Source organism: Hippopotamus amphibius, chromosome 2 (genome assembly GCF_030028045.1).
Source record: "Hippopotamus amphibius kiboko isolate mHipAmp2 chromosome 2, mHipAmp2.hap2, whole genome shotgun sequence".
Classification (NCBI taxonomy): Eukaryota; Metazoa; Chordata; class Mammalia; order Artiodactyla; family Hippopotamidae; genus Hippopotamus; species Hippopotamus amphibius.
The window spans coordinates 146397940-146416377 of record NC_080187.1 but is presented as its reverse complement, the minus strand read 5'-3'; the positions used below and the strand labels follow the sequence as shown (position 1 = coordinate 146416377).

The following is an 18438-nucleotide window of genomic DNA, read 5'->3' as shown; positions in this document are numbered from 1 at the left end:
CAGCTCCCGATGCCAGACTGGGCTTCAGAGGCTGTGCCTTCTGGGGAGCTGCCAGCCCTTTGCTACTGATGGGGAGGAAGGGGCTGCAGATCTTGAGCTTCCCCCCAGGAGCTGGGCCCAGGAGAGCCAGCACACCCGCTTTTCCTCCTGCAGCCCCCGGGAGCCCCGTGATTACTGAGGAAGAGGGGTCTTAGAACAGAAGGCAGCTGTCAGTGGAGGTGGGCAGCTGGAGCCCATCTCAAAGTACCAAGGCTCCCAGCTACCAGGTGTAAGTAGCCATGAGAGGCCACCCAAATTTGGGAAGTGGACTTTGGGTTGCCAAGTGTTTATTTTCTCAAGTCAAGATGACACAACTCGGGAATTCCCTTGGCGGTCCAGTGGTTAAGACTCCATGCTTTCACTGCAGAGGGCCTGGGATCGATCCTGGTCAGGGAACTAAGACCCCACGAGCCACACAGCCAAAAAAAAAAAAGAGGTGATGCAACTCTTCACCAGGACATTTTAACACCAAAAGTAGAATATAATGCCTGCATAAAGGATAGCCCTTTAAATTGGCTCTGTTTAGCTTTATAGCAACTTTATAAACGTACTTTTCTAAGGTTTGCCACAGAAGTGGTGAAGAGCCCAAGTCTAGGACTCACTGGCCTGGACCACATGGGGGCCCCACACACATGCCTGGCCCTGAACCCCAGGCAGCCGTGGGGAAGAGAACTGAGGCAGCTACTGTGTGGCACCTGTTTTGAGGACTAAGAAACAGGCAAATAAAGAGGTCTGGAGACGTTCAGAAGGGTAAAACCAACAAAGAAAAAAATAAAAATATAACCGGAATCTACCGGGAAGTGACAATCTCAAAATGGAGAAGAGGATACAGAAGGCAGATGGAGCCAGGAAATTCCAGGGAACCCACAGGCCTGCTGCCCGGTGACCCGCTCCACCCCCCCGCGGCCCCCTGACCGGACGGAGGCCGGCTGCGGCCCCAGCGCGCCCCTGGCGGACCCCGCCAGCCCTTGGAGGGCTTCTGCCTCTAGGCCCCAGCTGCCTCCTTCCCCTCAGGGACAAACACAGCAGACCGTGTTGTGAAGAGCTTTTTAGTAGCTAAATACGGCACCATGTGTTCCGAGGGCAATATAAATTACAGTATGCAAAACATACCACTGGCTGAGGTAAAACACACCGTTCCTGCCTCACGTCACCATGAGGGGAAACACAGATACTTTTAAAAACATCTCGCTTATAAAAAAAATGTCCCCTAGAAAGGCCTCCGAAGAGGGGCTCACCCTCCGCTGCGGGGCGTGTCGGGGGGACCCGCGGCTCCGGCCCGGCCGCCACGGCAGCCGGCGGCGCGCCCGCCCCGCTACTGCTGGCCCAGAGCTTTGTCCAGGTTGCTCTTGATGGTGTCCAGGAAGTCCGAGGTGTTCAGGAAGTGCTCATTCAGCTTCACGCTGCCGAGAGAGCACCTGCACGTGAGGGCCGCTGCAGCTGGGCCCTCCTGGGGCAGAGCCTGAGCTCGGGCATCTGGACAGCAGCCCTCTCATGCGGTGGTGGGGAGTCTACCCATCAGAGGCCACCTAGAGCCAGCTGTCAAGAGGCCACAGCAACCTCAGCAGGAACCTGGTGAAGCCTGCCTTTGCTATTCCAGGTGAATGAGCAACTGGGTACAAGCTCTCCTGAGAGACGCTGGGAGACGGATGCAGCAGGGGTGGAAAGGTCCTGAGCAGCTAGCCTAGGGATGGGGACACGCTTGCTGGGCCTGGTGTGGGGAGGCTGGCCCGAGCATCTCTCAGGGCCATGGACCTGCCCTGCCCCCGGCACCTAAGCTGACTCAGAAGGAGGCCTCTAAGAGGGGCCCTGGGCTTCTTTCCACCCGACCCCGAGGTCCGGAAGGTCAGCCCTGCCCTCTGCCCCAGGAGACCCACTTGCTCAGGCCGTGGATGCAGCCCGCCAGGTCCTTGGTCATGGCTCCGCTCTCCACTGTCTGGACGCACACCTTCTCCAGGGTCTGGGAGAACCTGCAGGGGGCGAGGCAGAGTGAGACCCCCGCTGTGCAGAGCCAGGGCCCAGAACCTGCCCAGTACCAGCTCAGACCCTCGCTCTGCACTCACCTGATCAGGTCCTGGTTCCCGTCCAACTTCCCCCGGTGCTCTAGGCCACGTGTCCAGGCAAAGATGCTGGCGATGGGGTTGGTACTGGTGGGCCGGCCCTGGGGGGAGGGGTCACGGGGGCTGAAGAGGCTCCAACCAGCCAACAAGAGGGCTGGGCCACCTGGACACAGCTGCCCACCGCAGAGTGACGGGACCAGGCCCGTGCCCGTGGGCTCGGACCCCAGAGGCAGATGGACACGCGGACATGGTCTCTGCACTCACCTTCTGGTGCTCCCGATAGTGGCGGGTGACCGTCCCATGAGCAGCCTCAGCCTCGATGGTCTTCCCATCCGGGCAGACCAGCACGGACGTCATCAGGCCAAGGGAGCCAAAGCCTGGAGCGTAGGAAGACCCCCCCTCTTTCAGCACTGGCACCTCTCCTCAGGCCACTGGGGTGGAGCCCACCTTTCCAGCTTATGTCTCCACCCACCCCCACCTATACCAGGGAGGACAGGGACTATTCCAGGCTCGTCTGCCCTTGTCCTGAGTCTCCAGGGCCCAGCTCAAGGCAGGGGGGCACTCAGGCTCTCAGCACACTTCTGCATCCCCTACCTCCAGGTGCCCCAGAGTCTATGGCCCCCCAGGGCGCAAGACCCCCCCCCCAAGTTCTGCCCATCCACCCTGGCTGGTGATCAGGAAGCTTATGCAAGCAGAAGCAATAAAGCCTGCAGCCAGCTGTTTCACAGCAAACACTTTATCTGCTCTTTTAGACCACTTTAAAGTTTTGTGATTCATTTCCAAGTTTTCCCAAATCCAGATGCCTTTTCTGTGGTCAAGGTCTCCTGGGCTTCAAAAGCACCCCACAGCACCAAAGTACGAATTGTAAATGCCCAAGAAAGAAAAAGTGGGCAACTTCTAGAGGAAAATTATTTGTCTAAGAATTTTTGCTGTTGGGGCAGAGGAAGGGGGATCCCTTCTGCATTTTTACCTGCGACCTCCACGCTCACCAATCCTTATACACTTAAGGGTACCTTTCATGCCTTTGTCTTGTCTGCTAGGGCTTTTCATCCTTCCATCCTAGATGGGAATTGTTCTAGTGAGAGGATCACACCAAACTTTTCAAAATAAAGTCAAAGGTTTTTATAAAGCACTGAGACCCTCTGCCTTTTCATCACAACCTGGCGTGGGCTTCACTTTTCTCCTTATCAGGAGCTAGACCTCAGCCCCTCTCACAGAGCCTGGTTTCTCTTCCACTCGCTATGCGTACGTGTTGCCTCGTCTCATTACCTTTCCTGCTCTCATGCCCAATACAATTGGGCTATTTCTTTCTGTTCTTCCCTAACGGCTTCACCCAGGCTTTCTACTGCAACCCAGCTTGTCTTTCAGGATGTTCTGGGGCCTGGGGGTTTGCCATCATCTCCAATATTTTACTATATCCAAAAGGTTTACTGTGCAAAACAAATTCTCCGTAATTTAAAGAGCATCCGGTTGTGCTTACTCCCCTTCCACACCTAGTCCAAGCAGAGTCACCTGGCCCTCTCATGGATAGGAACAACGTCAGGGCTGACACATCCAGCCCTTTAGGACCTGAATTCCTGTGTCCTCCTTCCTCTGGAATGGCAGCCTTAGTAATACCCCAGTCCAAACCTAACTTATGAGCCTTCCGCACTCAGACACCAGGGAGCCCCTGGTCCCTGCTGTCCACAGGGGACCCTGCAATGAGCAGGCAAGCCCAGTCCTGCTGCTCCACTAAAGTTTTCTCCCCGAAGGATCTGAAAATCCCCCCAGCTAGGGAAAACCAACGGTCCATCCCCACAGGGAGCGGGTGCTGCCAGCGTACCCTGGGCCAGGATGTCCGACTGCACATCTCCGTCGTAGTTCTTGCAGGCCCACACAAAGCCGCCCGAAGACTTGAGGACCTGAGCCACCATGTCATCAATGAGCCGGTGCTCATACCAGATCTTATTCTTGTCAAACTCAGTCTTGTAGTGCCTGGGAGCAAAAGGGCCCATTGTGGGGAGCGGGTGGGAGGCTGACAGGTGGGGGATCCCTCCCTCAGCCTCAGAGCAGAGACAGACGCACTGGGACAGCCATCTCCCTGGGTGGGTAAGGGTTGAGGGGACAGGGAAGAAGAGCTGTGGCGTCCCTGGGAAGTAGTAAAGCGAGAGGCCGTTACTTCTCAAAGATCTCCTGGAAGATGTCCTTGAAGCGCCCGTCGTATGCTTTCAGAATGGTGTTCTTGGTGCTCATGTAGAGCGGCCACTTCTTCTGGATGGCATACTGGAAGCAGCTGTGCGCAAAACCGGAGATGGACTGCAGGGAGAGAGAGGTCCCTGGCGTGGTCCCCCAGGGCAGGCCCAGGCCCTGGGAACAGCACCCCTTCCCTCCACACGACCCTCACAGGCAATCGGGCTTAACCCAGCCTCCATGGAGTGAGCATCCGTTGTTTCTGCGGACCCAGCATCCCCCTCCCAATTTCTGGGAGGAAGCAGCGCCCGCCCCAGCTTTGCTTTGGAAAGCTGCCACCCTCCCCAGTTCTTAGACCATTTGGCTGGGGTGGGGCTAATGCCCTCAACCCATCTGCCTGTCTCTAGAGTTGACAGTGTGTCCCAGGCTTATCCAATCAGAGCCCTTCCCCCCTCCCCACCCCCACCCCCCGGGCATCCATGATTGGCTTGGAGATGGCCATGTGACCCGGGCCTGTACTTTTGCTGGAACCATGAGCAAAAAGGCTCTTTTCTGGGACTTCCCTGGTGGTCCAGTGGTAGAGACTCCACGCTCCCAATGCAGGCGGCGTGGGTTTGATCCCTGGTTGGGGAACTAAGATCCCACATGCCACAATGTGGGCCAAAAAATAAAGGGGGGGGGGGGCTCTTTTCTGATAGGATAGCCAGGCTGGCAGGGATACTCCTGGGGCTACCGGTGGCCATTTCCGCATGGCCTGAGAATGAGGCCAGCCACCGAGGGAAGGAAAGCCGAGAGATGGGGGCAGGGAGGGGAAGACATGCTTACCCAGTTTGCTGTAAGCCCAGAATCCTGACAACCAACATGCCCCCAAAGGCGCGCCCAAGAATGAGCGCAGGAACGTGGGGGAGCAGGAGCATCTGGCCCAGCAGGAGCGGGACAGCCCCCCACCACACACCAGGCCCACCGCAGGACCCTCGGAACACACCCAGGATGCATTTGCTCTCAGGCCTCAGACCTTCAGGCCACTGATGCGGGAACAGTCAGAACCACCGACCCAGCGTGGCCGGAGACAGAGGCGCGGGCGTGGGGGAGGGAGCCCAGGAGCCGCTGCTCACCTCATCCGTGTTGTACATGCCCATGCCCACGCCGCCGGCAGGGAAGTTGTACACCTCCCACTCCTTCGTGCTGCTGCCGTCCTTCGGGGTGAAGACCACCTTGAACATGCCGGCCCGGTCAACCACAAAGTCCGTGGCCTTGTACTACAGAGACGAGAGGACGGCTCAGGCCAAGGGCTCCAGACGGGGGTCCCAGCCCTTAGAGCCCCACTCCCACTGTGGCCGACCTGGTCGCCGTGGGCGTGCCTGCCAATGGTGATGGGCTTGGTCCAGCCAGGGACCAGGCGTGGGATGTTTTTGCAGATGATGGGCTCCCGGAAGACAGTCCCTCCGAGGATGTTCCGGATGGTGCCATTGGGACTCTTCCACATCTTCTTCAGCTTGAACTCTATGAGGACAAAGGTGAAGTGGCCCCACGGCAGCCCTCACCGTCCAACCAGAATTTGAACCCCAAGCAAGAATGCAGCCAGATGGGAGTCCTAAAAAATCATCTTGGGGGAAGCAGCAGACTCTAGGGTGTGAATGTGAGCTCCCGACTCAGATGTCCTGGCTTCAAGGTCCAGCTGTGCCACCACCTCTGACTGTGAGCCTCTGGCAAGTGGCTGAACTTAAGCCATAACATGAAATTGTTGATAAAACACCTGGCCTTTTGGGTGGTTGTGAGGATTAAATGCATGCATGTGTAAAGTACCTAGAACAGTGGCTGGCACATGGGAAGGGCTCTGTCAGTGATTATTATATATATATGCACACACGATAATATATATATATTTATTATTGAGAGAGAGACAGCATGGAGTGTTAGCCACTGGACTACCAGGGAAGTCCCCTCTGTCAGTTATTATCATTCCCACATCACACTTGGACGTACTCAGTCTGATGAACCTGGCAGTGCACAGCCTCACTCTAGACGCTCTGGTTCTAGCCCCAGTACTGCCACTAACCACCAGGTTCAGCCTAAATTACTAAGACTGTGACCCTCTACTTCCTTGTCCATAAAGTGGGGATGTATAAATCCCAGGGTTCAGGAGAAATAAAAGAAAACCAGCTGAAAGAGCTTAGCACTAAAATGACTTCATACCCTAAGGCTGGGAACAACCTACATACCAGGAGGAAGCCTGGAGAGTTTGGAGACGTGTCTTGATGGCTTCCTTCAGCCCCCTCATACTGCAGGAAGTAGGGAGACAGAACTCTGCAAGTTCTTAAACCACCCTTTCTTGAATCTTCCAAACCTGGACCCTTTATCTACACACTGGTGCCATCTCATGGAACCCTTAAGACTCAGGCCCCAGAACCAAGGACCAGCAGCCAGTTCAAGCCTGGTGGGGGCACCTCTCTGAGACCCCGCCCCCCCCACAGCCACAGTGGCAGAGGGCAGACCTGCAGTGCCAAGACAGTGGCAGGACACTAGGGACGTTCTGAGGCTCTGAAGGACACAGGCCTGACACCCAGCACTAGCCTGGACAGAGGTCGTCTCAGCGTCTCTCTGTAAACCTGCCTGCAGAGCAGTCCAAGAGGCCAGAGGGGCAGGCTGCCCAAAGAGGCTGTCCTCCCTGTGACAGTGTCAACATAAGCGTCCTCCTTCTCCTCCTCACTGTGACCGGTGACACCCACACTGGCCAGAGCCACACAGCACGGCAAAAGCATCACCAGCAAAAGCATCACGGAGCAGGGGACACGGACTCTGGTCCCAGCGTTGCCACCCCCTAACTGTGGAACCTAGGCCAGCCCTCAACCACCGCTCCCCAGCTTCCTCCACAGGAACCTCCGAGGCGCCGCTGTCTGCTGGGCATTTGCAGGGAGACCGGGGTCACATCCCAGCCCCCACTGTCCCAGCCACCCGCCCCTGTCCACCTCGCACCTTCCACACGGGCCTCGTCGGGGGTGATGGTGGCGCACTTGACAGCAACACTGTACTTCTGGGTGGCCAGGGCGGAATCGATGGTGACCTGATCGTTGGTCTGGTCACGGTTTGGGAGCCCCAGGTCGAAATACTTGAGCTGGATGTCCACGTGAGGCAGGATGAGCTAGAGGCAGACGGCCGGGGCCAGGCATCAGCCCAGATGACTGTGACTCAGGGGCACGTGGGGGCCGTGGCAGGGGATACCCCGTCAGGGCAGGGAAGAGGAAAGGCCGGGGAGGGCTGGCCAAAGCTGGCAAGAGTCCGGGGCTCTGGAGAGAGGCCAGCAGACCAGGCTGCAGGCCCTTGGACAGCGCATCCCCTAGTATGGACCACACACCCCCTGCAGTGGCCCATCACCTCAGCCGAACCTCAACTCCGTGTGCATCTAGGGTTCTCTATACAGTGGGTTCCCTCTTCTTCCCCATTTAGAAGTGGGGATTCTCAACCTTCTTCTTGGGGACAGACGCACGATGAGGGGGTCTTCACATGGACAGTGTGCTCTCCCAGGCAGACCCAGTCCACAGAGACTTTGGAGAAGCCAAGCAGCCACCCTGGGAACCATCTGCCATGGTAGCCCAAACATGTCACTGTCCTCCAACAGACACCACACCACGACTCGCAATGACATCCCTGAGCTGCTAAGGAAAGGTGAGTGATGTGGTCCCCCTGCACGCTGGCCCTGTCCTCCTTTCACTCCCTCAAGGAAGCACACAGGAATGTAGGGGATTAAGAGGATATATTCAACTATACTTCAATAAAAAATAAATTAAAAAAAGAAACTCCTGAAGGATAGCCAACTCGTGCTAGCTCCCCAAAGGAGATAAATATGCAATCTGCAACACGGGATTCCTCCAGAGTGTCAAAGTTTCTTATATTTCCTATATCTGTATATATGTGTTAATCTGAAGAGTAAAACGAAAGCTTAATTCAGCCAGGAGGAAAAAAAAACCCAAAACAGCATGATACAGGGTCGGGCTTGAACCCATACACATTTTTAAAAACACGCAGGCTTTGGCAATGGCACAAGACACAGGCAGCTGAGGACAGCCCCCTGCCTGACATCATAAGAACCATGAGTGGTCTGGACATGACAGAAGGGTGGACGGAAGGAGAGAAACAGGACTGCTCCTGCCCACCAGGGTGACAGGTGAACTCTGGGGACCTGACGCGGGGCCCAGGAGACCTGTGCTGGGACTGAACGCTGAGCCCGGCCGGCCAGGTGGAAGGCTGCCCACTTCGGGAGGGAACTACCTTCTCCTTGATGAACTGCCAGATAATACGGGTCATCTCATCGCCGTCCATTTCCACCACTGGCTTCGCCACCTTGATCCTCTTGTCGGCATCTAGGACCAGACACACACAGCACATCACACCCCTGGGGAGGGTGGTGGGAGAGCCCCTCTCGTCCCTGGCCAGACCCAGCCTTCACCGTGGAGGGAGGCGTGTCAGCGAGGGCCCAGCCGCCCAGCCTTCACTCCCCCTTCTGCAGGAGTGGCTCCAGGACCGCTGGTCCCCCACTGCGTATGGCCAGCTGGGACTAGCCAGATGCCAGCTTGGCCAGTCAGATCCTCTCCCGTGGAATCGGACGGCAGAGGAGATGGACACAGAGAACGAGAGCCAGCGGGGCCGCCCTGTCAAGCAGCGAGTGGGGCAGTGGTTGCCCGCGGGCTGCTGCCACCCAGTTCCCCAGGATAGCCCGGAAAGCCCTCTTGTCCAATCCCGGCAATTCTGTGAGCTACCCCGTGTCCTTCCAACAACTCCCTCTCACCAACTCTGTGGCTCACAGCCCAACAGCCTGACTAACATGAAGTGAGGAGGGAAACTGTGTAGATCACCTCCCGTGGGCCTGAGGGTGTACCACTCCCTTCACATTTAATCCTCCCAGGGGAATATCATTATTTTCATTTTAAATGTCAGGAAACTGAGGCTAAGAGAAGTGGTCAGCTCACTGCCAAAGCTCACACAGCTGAAAAGAGCAGATCCCGGAAGATCCAAACCTTCCCTGATGGGCAGCTGGGAATGGGATGTAGAAGCCCTGATCTACGCAGGCGCAGGTCCGCCAGTCCTGCCAGAGATGCCTCAAAGGACTGGACAAGTGACTGATCCAGGCCCAAGGAGGTGGTGGGGGAGGAAACAGGAGCCAGTGGAGGCTCTTCAAGGCAAGTCTGACTCATGAGAAAAACCAACAGTCTGGGAAGTGAATTCCAAAGAAAACTCAAGAAAATGGCCCATGGGACTTCTCTGGTGGTCCAGTGCTTAAGATTCCATGCTTCCAGTGAAGGGGGTGAGGGTTCCATACCCCTCGGGGAGCTAAGGTCCCATAAGCTGTGGGGCACAGCCAAAAAAAAAAAGAAAATGCCTATCCAATTTATCAGTGTAGGCTGCCATGGGGGAGGCTTGTTGACCCTTAACCTGCAGCAGGGGCCCCCAAGCCCCAGCATGTGCCTCTGCCCGCAGCCTGGGAAGCAGCAGCGACTGCAGAGCACAGCAGCAAGATCTATGTAAAACCGACGACCCAGCCTCAGTTATCAGGAAGTCTCGCCTACTGCTAAACCCCAGATGGAAACAGAACTGCTGAAAGCAGGGCCTTGCCCCCAGAGGTGCCCTCCTCAGCCCTTCCTTAGGGCCCGTTTACTCTTTTGTTACACACAAGCCTTACAGATGTAGCTATGGATCTTTCACCTCACCAAAGATTAGACACAGCAAATCAGAAGAGGGGACAGGATGGAAACACCAAGTGACATCTGCTAGGCTGATAGCAAGGGACAGAGGCCTGTGAAAAGCAGGCCTAGAAAATGAAGAAGGCTGGCTACCTAGGCTCATTGAAAACAAAAGAGACCAAAGCCCAAAAGACCCCAAACACATCACTGTCCTACGAAACACATCACGGCCACGACGCGTGATGGTCTCTCTGATCCACTAAGAAAAAGGTGAATTACATGAAGCAGAATGACTCAATTTCCAAAGATGTGCAAACAGATTTTTTTTTTTTTTTTTTTTTAAATCTAAAAAGGAAGAAAAATGAGACCCAGGGAGCATAGCTTGTGTACCAGTCAGGATAGATTCCAGGGCCCTGGCTCAAGTGCAGCCTCTGGACACCCTTGCGGGCCAAATGCAGAGAAGCAGAAAACAAACACAGTCTCAAAATATTTCATTCCCCGGAGAGCAAGGTGGACACAGCTGGCACTACTCCAGCTCCTCCCAAGATGCAGTGGGGACTTTGGACCCAAGCTACTAAATTCCTTCAGCATTTCTGGTCTAAAGCTTGAGTGGAAAAGGCTTTAGGACCTGCAGAAAGTCTGTTGGGCTGTTGCAGAGATAGCTCAATTTTTAGGAGCATCTTCTGTGATGAGAACCGATCCAAAAAAATTTTTTAATGTACTGAACCTGCCGTAATTAGGATCCCTAAGGACAGATCCATTTGGGGCCAGTCCTAAAGGGTTCAGCCTCAACCTGGGCTCTGCTCAAACCTTGGGCTTCAGGCACAGCAGCTGTGTCTGTGGACACCACACCTCCTCGATGGGAGAGCCCAATGTCAAGATCACAGCAGACAGCCCTCTCAGCTGTGCATGCAGGTGTCAAACCCTCAGAGATCACAAGGCCCACTTATTTACAACCGGGTGCTAAGGATAAGCACCCTTTCCTGAAACACCTAAACACAACAGTGCCTGTCCTCAAAGAGCAAGTATAGAAGGGAAAACCTACATGTAATGGAGAGAGCAAGCAGGGCTGTTATCAAGGTCAGGCATGCAGCCTCCCTTCAAAGCAACTTCCCAGAGGAGCTAGAGGTTGGGGACGGTGGTGTGAGCCACAGCAGCGTAGGCTCACTTTGGCCCAGAAATGCAAATCAAAACCACAATGAGATACCACCTCACACCCATTAGGATAGCTGCTATTAAAAACAAAACAAAACAAAACAAACAACAAAACAAAAAAGCAAAACATAAAGTAGCAAGGGTTGGCAAGGATGTAAAGAAATTGGAACCCTTGTGCATTGTTGGTGAGGATGTAAAATGGTACAGCCACTATGGAAAACAGTATGATGGTTCCTCAAAAAAAATTAAAAAATTATTAAAAGCAAGGTCTCAAAGAGATATTTTGATACCCATGTTCACAACAGAATTATTCACAACAGCCAAGAAGTGGAAGTAACCCAAGTGTCCATCAACAGATGAATGGATAAAAATAATGTGACATGAACCTTTAAGAGGAGAATAGGACTCTTTGGAAACTAATTAAGGAAGTTTAAGAAAAACTGCCCTCCAAAAAAATTAAACTCATGATTCCAAGTTTTTTCCAAAACTGGGCTCCGCACAACTTAAACATGGATGTACTTGCTTTGAAACTAAAAAAGGAAGTGCTTCCATGTTTTAGTGATGGATCTGGACCTACCTCAATAACTTTTGCCACTTGTTCTTTTGTTTCAAACTCCACAAAGGCAAATTCCCTTTGCATCACCAGTAGACTTATAATGTGGTATTCTTATATAAACAACATCTCCACCTTTCCCAAAACTTCATTTTTTTGAGATCTTTTAATTAAAAAAGTTTCTCTATTATTTTATTTTTAATTACATGCATTATTACTTTTGTTAATTACAATGCAGTTAAACAGCAACACAGACTTATTTAACCCATTAAGTCAAACTGTGGACCTCATAAGGTCCTGTAACACCTAAAACAATTCTCTATGAGCATATGATAAAATCTTAGATTGCTTGCTCCTTTGGACACTTTATATATTACCCAAATACTTTTTCAATCCAACTGTGTTTAACGTCTTTGGGAAGTAACTCATAATAAATTAGAAACAGTATTAAATACATAAGGATCTAATAACTATATCACCTAAGCTTTTCACAATTCCTATACCTTACTCAGAAGGTCAATAAATTTTAACTTGAATATTTTTTTAATGTGTTATATACAGACAATGGAATCTCATTCAGCCTTCAAAAGGAAGGAATGCTGACACACACTACAACATGGAAGAACCTTGAGGACATTCTGCTAAGCGAAACAAGCCAGTCACACACACAAAATAAACACAAATACTGTCTGATTCTACTTATATGAGGTACCTAGAGTGGTCAAAATTATAGAAACAGAAAGTAGAATGGTGGTTACCAGGGGCTGGGGGGAGGGCAGGAAGGGGAGCTGTTTAATGGGTACTGAGTTTCAGTTTTGCAAGATGAAAAAGCTGTGGAGGTTGTTGAACAACAATGTGAATGTATTTTACACCGCTGAACTACACACATAAAAATGGTTAAGATGGAAATTTTTGTTATACATTTTTACCACAATAAAAAATAAGAAATTTAAAAATTATTTAATGTTTAATTTAAACCAGTGCCCCCACCCCAAAAAAAGGAAGAAAAACAAACACAAGATTTTACATCAAAATACAGTCTCTCTTGAAGAGTGAGTCGCTTTGCCCCACTGAGCCCGGGCTCGCTCATGGCAAGGATGAAGGATGGGCTGGTATGAGGACAGCCTCTCCCTCCATTCCAGGCCTGCCATGTGCCCTCCAGAGTGCCCCAAGGCATCGGAGTTTGAGACCTTGTCTGTTGTTTAGCCACTATGGTGGAGACACCCCCACCGTCTGCCCCTCTCTGGGAGACAAGTGGTGACAGGTAACCTGAAATCCAAAGAACAGCGACTGGGCCTCCCTGAAGGCCTCCAAGGGACAGCCACCATGAAATCTTCAGATGACACGCTGCACAAACACAGTCCTCTTGGCCAGGGTGTGGGATGGAATTACATCCGTCACAAGAGGCCCATTAGGCCAACTCCTAGCACCGAACACCAAGTAAGGATTTCAAAACCTGTCCCCGGGGACTTCCCTGGTGGTACAGTGGATAAGACTCCGCACTCCCAATTCAGGGAGCCCAGGTTTGATCCCTGGCCAGGGAACTAGAGCCTACATGCATGCCACAATTAAGGAGCCCACCTGCTGCAACTAAGACCTGGCACAACCAAATATATAAAGACTAGAAAAAAAAAAAAAAGAAAAAGAATCATCTCTGGTTTCAGGATCTACTTGTTGCTCAAGTAAGTAGATCTGGCCTCCAGGCTAGAGGTCCCTCCATCCCCCTGTCTACTGAACTGTTTTCATCACATTCCTACCCATCCCATGCTGACAGTAGCATGGCCCAGCAGAATGTGGGGGGAAGCCCCCAATTCCTAACAGCTCAGGAAGACAGGGCAGCAATTCTGGAAGAGGCTCTAGAATTTGCTTTGGTGTCATCCTTCACTCCTACATTTCTCTCACACCCACATCCACACCATCAAAAAAATTCTACTGGCTCTTCCTTCAAAATGCATCCAGAATGCAACCACCCCAGTACCGCCACCAAGTTCCTTGCCAGATTCTGACTATGGCTTCCTACCAGGTCCGTGAAGGCAGAATGCTCCTGTTAAAATGTAAATCAGGTCACAACACTCCTCTCAAAACCCTGCAAAGCCGCCTCTGTCACTCAGAAAAAGCCAAAATCTTCAAAAATGGCCTACAAGCCCCCCCCATGACCTCCACTGCCTGATCCCACATCCCATCACTCGCCTTCGTGCAGTCTGAGCCAGCCTTACTTTCTGCTTCTCAAACAAGCAAAGGTAGCCTCTTGCATCGTGACCTTGGCACCTGCAGTTCCCTCTTCCCCTGAACACTAAATGGCCTGTTTCCTTCACTCCCTCAGTGCAGTAAGTCCCCTACATCCGAACCTTCGAACCTTCGAGTTGCAAACTTTCAAAGATGCTAACTTGCATCTGGCTCCAGCAAGGAACCAGAACCTGTGCCATCGATGTCAGGCGTGAGTGACACTGCAGCCTGCCCTCTGTCTCCTATTGCTGACGATCCTTCAGCACTACCACCTCCCACCTCCTCTCCCTCCTCCAGTCAGTAACTCTTCTTGCCTGTTCACTCGATGCCAGTCCCTGATGCCAGCTGTTGTACTGCACTACTGTACTTTCCAAGCTACTGTACTGTAAGATTAAAAAGGTTTTTATTTTGTGTTTGTTTGTGTGTGTTTGCTTTTTATGTATTATTTGTGTGAAACGTATTAAAAACCTATGACAGTACAGTATACAGTATATACATACAGTATACATAGCCGATTGTGTTAGCTGGGTTCCTAGGCCAACTTTGTTGGACTTACAAACAAATGGGACTTATGAACGCGCTCTTGGAATGGAACTCCTTCAAATGTAGGGGACTTACTATACTTCATTCAGTGGGGTCTTTTCTGGCAGCCCTACCCAAACTTTCACCCACACCTTCCTTGCTTATTTGTTCTCCTTAGCTCTTGTCTACTATCTGTCCCCACATTAGAATTTAAGCTTCATAAGGGCAGAAATCTTTGTCTCTTATTCCCAGCTCTGTCCCTAAAGTGTCCTTGGCACAGTGCCTGGCACACAGTAGAAGCACAATATTTGTTGAAGTTCATGAATAAACGTCAAGTTACGGTCTGTGGTAACGGCTGTCCTGCCATAACCTCGTTTTTGGAAGAAAAGTACTCCCTCCCCTTCCCCACCCTGGGATGCATTGCCACACAGAGGCCAGTGAGTCCTCACCACGAAATTACACCAGACCATCACAAATGTACCTGGAGGGCATCTCTGCCAAGCAATGGGCTCACTGTCCTGGAGTAGCTCACAATTTATCATGTGTTAATATTTGCAATCTGGGTTTTTAAACATGCATTGAAAGAAGTGTAAACTCCAGGGCAGGCCACAGAGGCTGGCTTCTAGTAATCAGAGCAGTTTCCAGCACCCCATCCTGGAATCAGTGAAAGAGGCCTCAGCCTCACATAAAGGATATGGGGGCAGGTCCCAGGCCTTTCCAGAGGCTTTTCCTCAAAACCTACTGGGCCTAAACACAACCACCCAAAACAGGTCTGATGGGGCAGCTGTGCTCATATCTGATGTGGCTGACATGAGGCTCAGTGGAGAACACGTAAGAATTCTACTGGTGGGTCTGCAAAACTGTGAACAATTATTAAATAATTCCCCCTGGAATCAAGAGTGCAGGCAAGTCACCAAGATCTGAAAAGTTAAGGGACAGGGTAAGGAAATTAAGAAGTTCCCAGACTAGGAGCTGAGCAAAGGAAGGACAGATAACTCTCCCACTGAGCAGTTAGGAAGGGCCCACCCTCACTTCCCCAGACTAACTTATCAGAACCACCACCAGCAGTCGCTGGAGGCCTATGAGTTGCAAAACTAGAAAGAGACACGTGTGGGAATTACCCGGCAGCAAAAACACAAGAGTATTTTAGCCAAAGCTTATTCTTTCCTTGTCATCAAGGGGAATGCCAAGTATTCTGTCTCTAGCAGTGTTGCCAAGTAACATGCTAGCAGAGGTCACAATTGTACAGTCGCATGTCCAACTCAAACACCAGGCGTTCTCCTCATTAATAACCAACCCTACTTGGGGGCTTCTGGAAGGACCTGCAACTGACTGCTCTTTTTATGTTACCAAAATTCAGGCCTCCAAAGGGGCTTTGTTTTCTTGTTTGTGTAGGGTTTTTTGGTTTCTGTTTTTACCATCAGTGTGGGAAAAAAAAGGGAGAATTGGAGAATGTAGCTAATTTCCACCATATTTTGCTGAAAGTGGAGCCATATGGAAAACTTCTGGGGGGCCTGGGGACACTTAGAACCTCGAGCTGCAGGGCCAACTCGTTAGAGACAAATCCCATGAGTAGAAAAACAGAAATGCCCCTTTCTCCTTGAAAGGGGAGCGGGACTGCTGGGACTCTGGTCAGCTGCTCCCACGCTAGGTTAAAGATTACCTATTCTAGCAGTAAGACCAGCTTGCCTGGGCCCCACCCCCTCCTCCTCACTCCAAGGGGCTGCTGGCCAGGTCAGGATAAGGGTTTCCGTGGCAACAGGCATTCGACGGGGCCAAGGGACCTACATTGTTCCCTGCTTTTCACAGCTGGCGATGGAGAGCCAGAGGCCATACCAATGCCAGACCGGGCAGCCTGCCTCGGTAATGGAAGTTCAGACTAAGTCCTACTTATTTTGCCCTGCTTATTAAGACTACTGTCTTTCTCCTAAGCAGGGGACTAAGGGTACCAGAGAAGCTGTGACGAAGGATTTGGGAAAGTGACATTTTGGCACGGCTGCCAGCTCTCCCAGTCGGATGAGCGGGGGGCTGGGCCAAGGAGCAGCGCAGGAGCCGGCTGGCGAGAAGAGGCAGGTCAAGCCAAGGAGAGGCCCCAGGATGGAGCTTCAAGTGCGTCGACAAGGAGAATGGGGGCGTCCAAACAAAGCGAAAATAAAAGGGACGCTCCTCCATCTGTCGCGTAAAAGGCTCCAAAAATAGCTGACGAGGGCCGGACAGCGAGGAGGGATTACCGCGCGCCCGGGTGAGAAAGAAGGGGAAGTAGATGCCTCCTCCTCCCCCTCCTTTGTCTGAGCAGGGACCCCGCCGCGACCCTCCCTCTCGCGGGTGGAGCGGGCCTGGCGCTCCAGCACCCACTCGGCTGCTTTGTCTCCCTCCAGGGGGTGTAGGGCGGGCAGGATACCCTCCAAGCCCGAGGTTCCCCCAGCACCCCCTGCGGGAAAATCTGGGGGCGCGGGGCAGCAGGGCCGCCACCGCCCGGGCCACCAGTTGCCACCTTCCTTCAAGTCCCCACCCCTGCGACCGGCACGGCCTGGAAGGTGGGGCAGGGAAGCACGTCCCCATCCGCCGGCTCTTCGTGCGCCCTACCCCACCGTCCCCGGCCCGCGAGCGTCCCGGGTGGCGTTCGCTGGTCCCCCCCGCCCCCGGAAGGCCGCCACGTCGCGGTGCCGGGCGCGCACCCCGCCCGGACCCTCCTCGTGGCACTCACAGTGGCGCCGCGGCTGCTCTTGCAAGTTGGGGGCTGTCAAGGCAGCCGGCGCCCAGGCCGGCCCGGAACCGGAGGCTCTGCAGAGCGAGCGTACGACCCGCAGGTAACCAGCCATCCCGAGCGGGTGGGCGGTCGGACTGGCGGGCGAGCGAGCGAACGAACCGGGGTAGGCGAGATCCGAGCGCCCGCCCCTGCTACCGGCTGCCGGGCGGCGGGCTGGCGAGGCCTGCCGGGCGCGGGCAGGGCCGGGGCGGGGCTGCTGGGGCTCGCCACCCTATTGGGCCTCGCCGGGAGGAGGCGGGGCCAGGCGGGGCCGGACTCCTCCTCCGGCCGGCAGCTGCCAGGACCCCGGCCCAGCTCCCGGCCCGCGCTTCCCTGGGCGCCGCGGGAAGCTCAGCTCTACCCGATCTAGTGGCGGGGGAGACCCACCGGGACCCGGGAGCTGGGGGTGAGAGCTGGAGGATTACGGGAGCCGTTAACGAGGAAACATCCTCTCTCCAGGATGCCCTATTTAAACCAGAGTGTCAGTTGCTGACACATCAGCTTAAGCCCCAAAAGGCAAATCTGAACAAACTCCTGCATCCTTCCCCTTGTCTCGGCTGAAACCCCAAGATTCATTAACCAGTGCGCGTTCCCCGTTCTTGAGCTAAGACCGTGGGCACCTCGGGTCTCCTCAAATTCGCTCTCAGATCCTCCGTTCCTCTCCTCGCGTCAGGTAGACTGACCCTCGTCAAAAGTTGAAATCCCTCTGCTTTTCACCAGAAGGTCAAGCTGCTTGTCCTCGAAGTCATTCAGCGTAGCCAGAGTCTGTTTCCTCCCTTTTCTGAGATAGGAACTATAACAGCAACAGGCTTCCAGGAGACTTGGGTGAAATAACTTATGTTAAAGACTTGGGACACACCCTGTGCTCAACGACAACCACAGATGCTTGTCAGACTACTCAGGCAGTCTGGCTGAATAAACTCAGCGTTTACCAGGCATGTTTTTGCCTGCTTTCATACAAAAGACAATACTGATTGGTTCTGCCATAAACAACCAAAGTCTCAGCTGGGGCTGGGTTTTATTTAGAAAAATCTGACCCCAGCCCCCCATTTTTCCTGCTACACCAACTCACTCCAACGCTAGCCACCTCTTTGTGCCCTGTGTTCCCAGCTCTCCCCTTCATTGCCTTGGAGTCAACATTGCCAGATGGAGCTGGGCCAGGAAAGTGACCTTGAATTACTGACTTCAAAGCTTCCTTCTCCCTGTCTCAGCCAGGCAGAGCTACTGCTTTGGCCCAGAGATCTAGTAGATTGGGCCCAAGGGGAGGCTGTTTTGGGGCCCCCCGAA

General features: G+C 53.2%; 1 protein-coding gene across 1 annotated transcript; it reads right to left on the bottom strand.

Moving 5' to 3' along the window:
• Positions 1 to 1074: 1074 nt before the first annotated feature.
• IDH2 (isocitrate dehydrogenase (NADP(+)) 2) lies at positions 1075 to 17343 on the bottom strand. The gene is made up of 11 exons (XM_057720180.1): positions 17110 to 17343; positions 8538 to 8629; positions 7245 to 7410; positions 5611 to 5771; positions 5384 to 5527; positions 4258 to 4394; positions 3922 to 4073; positions 2364 to 2476; positions 2103 to 2200; positions 1917 to 2009; positions 1075 to 1442 (listed from the first exon to the last, which is right to left on the bottom strand). The coding sequence occupies exons 1-11, from the start codon at positions 17222 to 17224 to the stop codon at positions 1355 to 1357; spliced, it is 1359 nt and encodes a 452-aa protein (XP_057576163.1). The 5' UTR covers positions 17225 to 17343; the 3' UTR covers positions 1075 to 1354.
• Between the last annotated feature and the right edge of the window lie 1095 nt (positions 17344 to 18438).

Excerpts from the sequence above, each read along its gene's own strand:
- IDH2 (XM_057720180.1), bottom strand. The coding sequence starts at position 17,224 with ATGGCTGGTTACCTGCGGGTCGTACGCTCGCTCTGCAGAGCCTCCGGT. Across the intron at positions 7,411-8,537 it reads GGCAGTTCATCAAGGAGAAG|CTCATCCTGCCTCACGTGGA; the intron begins GTAGTTCCCTCC and ends GTCTGCCTCTAG. Across the intron at positions 5,528-5,610 it reads GGCACGCCCACGGCGACCAG|TACAAGGCCACGGACTTTGT; the intron begins GTCGGCCACAGT and ends TCGTCTCTGTAG.